The sequence below is a fragment of the Struthio camelus genome, chromosome 4, assembly GCF_040807025.1.
Source record: "Struthio camelus isolate bStrCam1 chromosome 4, bStrCam1.hap1, whole genome shotgun sequence".
NCBI classification, from domain to species: domain Eukaryota; kingdom Metazoa; phylum Chordata; class Aves; order Struthioniformes; family Struthionidae; genus Struthio; species Struthio camelus.
This window is the reverse complement of record NC_090945.1, coordinates 41,214,028-41,222,789: the sequence shown is the minus strand read 5'-3', so window position 1 is coordinate 41,222,789 and position 8,762 is coordinate 41,214,028. Positions and strand designations below refer to the sequence as shown.

The following is an 8,762-nucleotide window of genomic DNA, read 5'->3' as shown; positions in this document are numbered from 1 at the left end:
AAGCTTGAGATATGCATTTGCATTTTTGAAGTAATGCTGGAAATCAGTCTGTGACAGAAATTCAACTTTTCATTATTTCTCTATATCTCTTTCACAAATTAATTCTGAGCACTCTGTCAGACTTGGCTTATCAGTTTTAAGAGAGATCAGAAAGCAGTTCTTTCACTCACTGATTTAGAATCACTGACTGTGGCGCTCTGTTTTCTAACTTCTCCTGCAAATCACAGAGTACCTTCAGCTCTTATGGAAATTAATAGGGTCTGGTGCAAACACACACCTTGGGTCTGCTTATTTTTTTTATTACGACTTGATGAAATAGCTATTCCTTGATAACACCAGCTGTGGACGCTTACACTGGAAAGCAGCTTTGAGGTTCCAGTTAATCTGGAACCAGGAACTTTTACTCCAGAAAAAGAAAGTCCACACATGGAATTAATTTGGAAAAGTTAATCAAGAGCACTACCAAGCACCACAATATTTGCTGTGTATTTATTTTAGGTCAGGCTTAAGAGGTTCATCACAGGGTGACATTTCTGACCACCTCTGATGATTTTGGCCTTGATTCTCTGAAGACTTACACAAAATATATGCTTAACTGTACAAAATATATGCTTAACTATATCCACCATGAGTATTAATCCTAACTGCCAGTTTCGGCTAGTCGGATCACGGTCATCTGGAAGTTACTGTTTGGCCAGTACGATGAACTAATTTTGTTGCTGTTGTCGAGGGAGCGGGAGGATTTAACGTTCCAGCCACGGTTCTGTATTTAGCAGTGACATGGTTCTCTGCGCTTTTACCCATGCTCCACCAGCTTGCTGGGGGTAGGATTGTTGGGATTTATTCGATCATTTATTTAGACTAAAATAAATGAAATGAAACATCCTTGACTTATAATTAGTATTTCAGCAGTAACAATAGAACAAAAAGGAAAACTAATCTCAGTGTTCTCTGAATAACTGTCATTCTTACCATCCCCTCTTCTCCCATTCGTCGGTCTGGGAGCACAGCCGCAGCTGCCCCCAAAACCGTGATCAAATAAATATGTCTTTCAGTGTGTCTAGAGAATCCGTGCATCTGGATTGAACTAGGGAGCCTACTGCTGAGATTTCAAGTCTCCGCAGAGCGTGCGCTGCCAGCGGTGCCTCCCTTTATCTGACAAAGAACAGCCTGCCCAAACGCCTTTGCTAAGCCAGAACTGTGGAGAGGCAGTCCCTCGGGGATCAAGCTGGGGCTTTTCCAGAGGGACAGATCTATTCCATCTTCACCCTTATTAAGGGCACATTTATAATTGTTTTTCTTTGTTTACCGGTCTCCTTATTCTAAAAGGAAGAATGAAAGTCTAAACTTTGCTTTCCGTATGGCAAACATGAAGGCATTCCTTACAGGGTATTAACCACACAATGGGAAGCATTAAGAGACCACATGACTTTCTATTAAATTACCGTTCAATTTCTACAGATTATTCAAAGGCCTTGTTTCCTCTGAAGCCCAGACAGAACAATAACGTATGTAATTAGTGAAGATTCTTCCCCAGAAAGTGGAATGTGCAGTTAAATGATGGTCCAGACCATGGAGTTGAAAAATAATAAACCCGGCTGAAAAATCAGGACGTTGTTCCAAGCTGTATTTTCTCTGGCAGTAAGGTTGATTTAAGAGGTTCCTGCTTTTTATTTTTGCACCTATGACACAGCTCACTGCCTCCACAGTTATGCTGGTGCAACTGTTTTGGGGCTGTGCTGTAAACTGGATTAGTGAAACATTTTTAGTCCCATTTCCTTATCACTTTTAATTACCAATGGAAGCTTTTATAAATTAGCATGGCCCCTTTCATGTAGAGGCCTTGGGCTTATACTGTGAATCACCCATTAACTCAGAGAAGAGGGCTCGGTTAATAGCTGCAACTATTATTGCAACTATAGCTGCAAGTTAAGCTGCCAATTACAGGACCCTGCAAACATGGATGTGGTATTACAGGAAGCGTTGCATGGGCTCCTCATACTTTAAATTTAGTTCCATGCTGAATAGGACTAAATCTGGTTTTAAAAGGTGCCCTTGCCCTTCCCTGTTAATGCAATTCAGTTAAAGCAAATTCATCAGTCTTTACTGACTTTTAACTGAACTGAAGCGATCTTTTGTTTCAACTGTCTCTGCACTTAGCGATCTGTTAACAGTTAATAGGGAGCCTAAGAAGGCATATGGCTTGGAAATGAATCCACTGCCTAGGAGTCAGGAGTCAGGTATTATCTGCACTTGAAAGTTCATTTGGATCAACACAGAATCATTGTGACTATTCCTGAAAAACTCCCCAAATGTTTTATACAAAGACTGCCTTTCTTCGTTCCAGTTTTGCTTAATCCATTTTCAGTAGCTGCTCTGAAAATACTCCATGTGAAAACTTACCTTCCTGTTTTGCCCCTTTGCTTTTGCATTCTGATAACTCTGATAGTTTGGAGGATGATTTCTTTTTTCATCCTCAGCCAGGATCAATATAGCTCTATTAGCTAAAGTAATAGCATAAGTATGAGTAGACCAGCAGGGAATTGGTATAAATCTATACCAGCAGTGATGACTTCTGGCATCGTCAGCTGCTGCTCCAGTAGGAGACTTTGTCAGCACACTTCTGATGGTTTGCCTGCTAACCAAAACCATGGCTTGTGGCTTTTCCAGAGGCCTGAACCCGCACTAGGCTTTATAATCTTGCTTTGTGGCAAAGATTCAGTGCTGAGCCTCTGGCTTAAAAAGGAAAACTGTTTGGTGCCCAAAGACCTGTCTCCCATTATAATGATTAAATATTTATAAAACTTTACATTTTTTTCACAACCATGTATGACAGATATTTTCTCCTCAGCTGAAAACCTGTTTGGGGTTTGTCTGGCTCAATGATGTTTGATGGCTGAATCCTTATAAAATGCCAGTTACAGAGGTGATGACAGAAATGGGAACAAGGCTGTCCCCTTAAGCCAGCACGATCTTAAGGACTTTATACTACTACATTTTGGGTATCGTTTTTTGAAGCTATCCTCCAAGGATTTTGTAATAACCTTTAAGGCAGAATCTGCCTTCATATGCTGTCAAGATCAAACTACCCTCAATTTTGCCAGTAAAAATATCAATACTAATCTCAGGCTGTAAATTGATGTTACAAGGACTTTGGTGATTTATGAGTTCCCATAATACTTTTTGGCTCTGTTTGCACAGCTGAGAGACACAGCTTGTGATCATAAGCCTTCAAGTTAAGTTTCTAGCTCTCCGTGTTGCAAAAGTAGTCTTCTAAAGACTTAGTTTACCTATTTCTTTATATTTAGTCCATAGAGTACATAAGAGCAACTTAGGAAGATCACAGCGCTCCTTCAAAGAGCATCATTGTCTCCACTTTATACGCTGTGAAACTGTGGTGTGGAGGCTACCAGAGAACCTCAAAGTGAATCAAGGTCTGAAGTGAGCTTTGTGCCTTAGTCTCCACCCTCCTGTGTCTTGATTTTCCCAGAAAGAAAACTCCGGTGCTCAGGCTGGGTGGGAACTGGGAAGCTTGCTGACCAGATTTCCCATGTGAAAGCTTAGTGGACTGGGAATGTGGAGTATGCATTTGCTTATCAGTGCTTTTACTGCATCTTTTGGATTTGCACCTGATTAACTAAGGAACAGGAAAACCATTTTGTTCTAGAAATTTAGACCCTTTTTAAATGTACATTACATTTCCTTGTAGACACATCTCTCAAAATCACTGGGCCTCATCATATAAAGTGACTTTGCATTCAATTACATTTTAATTTGACAATGAACTCAATTAAAATGAATTAAGGCCACTTTAATTCTGAATTAGAATGCCTACACTAACTTAATTTAGTAAAATGAATCCACTTTAAATTCATATCTTCTGCTAATATGTATTCATTTCCTGAGCATGTTTATGCGGATAAACTGAAAGCATCATCTTTATGGATAGACACCTGATCAAAAATAATAAAAATCTGCTTTTTACTAAAAGATGTCTGATTTTGTTCCATGCCATACTGCTTTTTCAAAAGCCAGGTTTTTAAGGGAAGGACAAGAGAATGTTTTAATGAAAAAGCCGGTACGGAAAACCTACTCCAGGAGGCACACTGTAACAAAAGATATGAGAAGTACAATATCCTCACACAGTGGAATGGCTATATGAAGTTGTTGCATTATAAGTAAAATAAAAGAATATAAAGCATACTCACATAGGCTAGGAGCAAAAAATAATTTAAATGCCTTTTCTCTTTATAAGGCCCAGATGGAATAGGCGACTACAGAACAAGGAAGCCTGAGGATACTCATTACATAGGAGCAACATCTCCAGCCATCGAGGGGACCAGCGATGCTTACTACTTGTGGCGGCCTGCCCCCCGTACTTCACAGGCATCACACCGCAGACCTTCCCTCACCGGAGAAATTGGGTGGGGGGTAAGAGAGCTCAGCCAGTTCAGCAGACAAAACCTTCAGAGCGGAATGCAGATTCGGGTAAGAAAGACATCCACACGTGAAAATGCCAGCATCCCAGAAGGTAGCATAAAATTGTGCTTTGCTTCGCAGTTTCATTCTGGATTGTCGTTAAGGCAGAGATTAATCATGGACGAATAAAGGAGCAAGAGAGAGTTTGATTAAAAACTGTGCTAAGCAAAATATCAGCCCAGGCCTATGGAAGCTGGAGGGAATATTTTTGTAGCAGTTTGCCCCATATCAGGCTGCCAGGTGGGTGCAGGTGCCTGAAAAATAACCTGATTAAAACATCCTACTTAACTTAACCCTTGCTTTTAGAGCTGAGCAGCTGTGGGTGGGACTTTTCCACAGGACTAGAGTAGCCAGAGATGCGGGAGCAGTTTGAGGGAGCCGGTACTGCCGCCACAGATGCTGCCAAGCGGCGCAGCCCAGCCTGGCCCGTTCCCAGATGCTGCAGAGAGAACCGCGGATCAGGCCAGGAGCTCCTTCGTGACCAGCCTCTGGCAGGCTTGCATGGCTCTCGGGTGCAGGCTTAAAGGCATCTGGTAACACTGTAAATGCACGTGTTATTATTCAGCCCCTTGCAGAGCTTGGGGAGCAGAAGTAGACAAGAGAAGCTTAGGATACTTGAATTTGTTCCTCTTTCTGTTTGTTCTAGGTCTTTATTTTAAACCCCTTACTTACACATCTAGTTACTGCTAAAGTCAGGGGAATTCTCATTTGCAGAAGATTAGAACAGACGTTCCTACTGCTTGATTCCTAACGGCAATTTATATATATATGCCTATGCATATTTATGATATAGATCATATTTATCTCTCTCTCATATATATATATATACACACACACACATACATATAAACACACACAGACAAATGCTCACATGATGATATGGATATATTTAAAATTGCTATTTTGATTACATAGTAATTTTAGAAGCCCAAAATACGCTAGGATTTTTACGTGTTTAAGGCTGTGTAAATACATAATAATACAATGATTTTTGTCCTAAAACAAGCTTTTCCAATAGTTAGGGTGCTCTTACGTTGTGCTGTAGTGTCTCCACATTATACGCTTTGTACCCCGCCAACTATATCCTCCTTAAAATAGGAAAATACAGTTAGTACCTATTTTCAGAAAGTACCTATTTTATTCGTTGTTGTTGTACGTTATACACTAAAATGTCTTTCTTTGGAAAAGAGTGGTAACTTATTAAGTGGACACTGTGAAGGGAAGGGAAAGTGGTCCTTGTTGTGGGAGCAAATGAGCATGCGTGCGGGTGGATGAAGCTTTCGCAGGACACACTGAGGCAGGTAGAAGCAGTAACTGGAAATGAGAAAGCGCATGAACGGGAAAGCTGTGGCACAGCTGAGCTTAGGAGACTGCTGGAAGGGTGGACACACAGGCTCCTGAGGTGATGGAAAGAAAAACATTTGCAGGGACCCAAGGGCAGTGTGTAGCGTTTGCAGTAATCCAGGAAGCTGCTGAAAGGTTATTAGATCAGGAGTGAACCTGGAAGGGAGGACCCATCCCACAGGGACGCAGGGAGCAGGGTAAGATATGTGTACAAACCTTTTAAAGTTTCTTTTCAGTCTGAGTTTTCTCCAGTTACAAAATTTGCCCTGACTTACTACCTGCTCATGTAAAACCAGCTCTTGATTGTAAGTGGTCTCTTGTGATTTTTGAGATGCTTTAAAGCAAAGTTGTAGGTCCACCTTGAAGCTCTAGCTGAGCTGGAGTCCCCTCACAGTACACACGATCAGTCCCTGGATTATCAGCGGTGATTACATGCCCTTTTTGTCCCTCATGGGGATCTTACATTCTCTCCCCAAATCCATGACAAAGTGCCATCTAGCCCACAATGGGGAAGAAAAGCAAGAAACCGGTAGATTTTCCTATTTGTTCCTTTCACATGGATTCAGAGAAGGGGAAGAGAAGAACCCATCCAGTTTATTTTCATCTACTCACAGCTACTCACAAACAAAGGAAAATATTCAGCAGCACGGTATGAAAGTAGCTGCAGCTGAAAGTATAATAAGTGGATGAAGCTATTTGTCTGAGTTAACTAGCAATTGAAATGGAAAAGCCTAAGTGTATCAGATATCTTTGAAAGGAATAGATGTATCTGGTGCTAAACTGATGAATCTTTAGTTTGTTGGAGCTGATCCTTTGTGACTTAATGTGATGCAGAGCGATAAAAGGCAGCAGCATTCAAACACTCGGCAAGTCTCCTTTGATCCCCGAGGACACCCTTTTCGCACTCCTGCTGTACACCGCCTTTCTAGGTCAAACTCTGAATCTTCACTGATCATTTCTCTGCAAAATCTGAACAGATGTACAGTCCTAGAAAGAACTGTTGTAATGTCTCCTGCTATTACTCAAAAAACACTTCCTACTGAAATTAATCTGGTATGAGTCAAAAGCTGTGAAATAACAAATAAGTGTGTGTGTGTGTGTGGGTGTGTGTGTGTAACCTATGTGTTTGGGTGTGTGTGTGTGTATAGTACCTATACATTAGGTTTGTGATACTGCTTCTCAGAATGAAACAATGTGCAGCTGAATCCACTTTCTTCTTAAAAAAGTGCTACCATGCAGCATTACGGGGCTTTTTGGTACATTGGCTCAGAGCTCTGTATTGTCAGGAAACAGTAGTCATTCCTGGAAGGAACTGTCCCATGTGAATAGGTGCAAGCCGGGGCACTGCCACGTGCCAATGCTTCGTGAGGACTTGAAAAGCAGAGAAGGGAGATTTTAGATCTCTCTGAATCAGGAAGCAGAGGTATGAAACGTGTTATCACAGCCTGGCCCATTGTGCAGCGCTGGCCATGAAAGGGGCCAGCAAAAGCTGAGCTCTGCCTAGCTGACCAGAGGTCCTCTAAAACAGTTGCTCCTGCCTTGCCCCTTGTTTCTGTATATGGCAAAGAGCAATTACCCCTTGTTTCTGTATATGGCAAAGAGCAATTACATTTAGCTGAATACAGCAGGTTTATTCCCTTATCAGAAATCCATTAATAAATGAACTCTCTAATGAGAGTCATGAATGAACTGTCAGTATACCAGGGGGTTTCTTATTAACAGGTTTTATAGTCTACTTTGCATTTCCAAGTGGGCTTTTCTAGTATTAAAATGCTTTTGAACCATTTTCTTCATATAAAATCAAGAGCAGGCACAGATTCCAAGTCTCCCTCTCTTAAATATCTAAGAGTCCTCAAATAATTTCAGTTCTCACATTTCTGATCTGCAGATGTTGCTATCAATCCAGATTAAAACAAAAACAATTTAAGCCATTTAGTGGCGTTACAATAAATAGTCTTAAGAAGAGTTTATTAGAAAAAGAAAGCTTTTAGCTCACTACTTATCATACACTCTTTATCAAATTTAAGCTAAAATACAGTGCTTGTATTTACTTTCCTTTACAGCAGAGATAGATACACTATTTACATATTCCAACCAAGAGTGTATAAGGCATCCAGCCTTATTAGAATAATGCTTTCAAACGTACTATACAAAGTGGTAATTCTTAACTCGCAGTGCTGCTGCCAGTGTTAACACCCCCAAATTTCTGAAAGTGAAAGCACATTGCATTCTGAACAATGGCCTTAATGCTGTCACCATAGAGATGACACTTCACAACCCTTATTTATATCTCCTTGATTGCATCAAACAAATGCACTCCCTTTTATAGACAAATGCTTTTGGTTTCTTGAGAATGATTCTCTAGATGTTGTTTTATGTATTTGTAGAGACATAAATTTTTTTTTGTAGAACAGTGAATTTTTCAAAATAAAGAATACGGTATCCCTTCTGATAAAAGAAAGACAACAATCAGTTGGAATAAATGCAAGGAAAGTCTTTAGCTAGAATGATGAACAGGCAGAACAGATAGTCTCTTTGTCTCCCTAGAGGAGGATCAAAGAATGTGTTATTTTTATTTGACCAATGAACTTGAAAACATGGGGGGAGGAATTATTTTGGGAAAACCAAAACAAAAACATTTTTTCTAGGACTGAAAAACACAAACCACTTCCTTTTTCTTCAAAATGGGGAGACAAAAGACATTTTGAAACTGTTCTAGCACATCATTTTTCATTTTCTCATACCCATTTCTGCACAAAGTTTTGCCAAATTGAGCCCAAATTCATAAATAATATCAGCTGCTTTCCAGTAAGTAAAGTAATTATCAAAATAACCATCCATCCCTACTTTGTAATAGATAGTGAAAATCCACATAGTGCAGAAGGGCTATGCACTTGCAGCTCTTCAGCTAGCTGCCTTTTGTGCAGCACAATCTTGCT

The 8,762-nt window shown here is 40.4% G+C and overlaps 1 protein-coding gene across 1 annotated transcript in view; it reads left to right on the top strand.

Moving 5' to 3' along the window:
* Nucleotides 1-627: 627 nt before the first annotated feature.
* Nucleotides 628-8,762, top strand: part of SPMIP2 (sperm microtubule inner protein 2) — a 31,023-nt gene continuing 22,888 nt past the window's right edge. Inside the window, exons 1-2 of the mRNA XM_068941050.1 lie at nucleotides 628-697; nucleotides 4,256-4,488. Of these exons, the coding sequence (XP_068797151.1) occupies nucleotides 628-697; nucleotides 4,256-4,488 (303 nt within the window). The remainder of the gene's footprint in view (nucleotides 698-4,255; nucleotides 4,489-8,762) is intronic.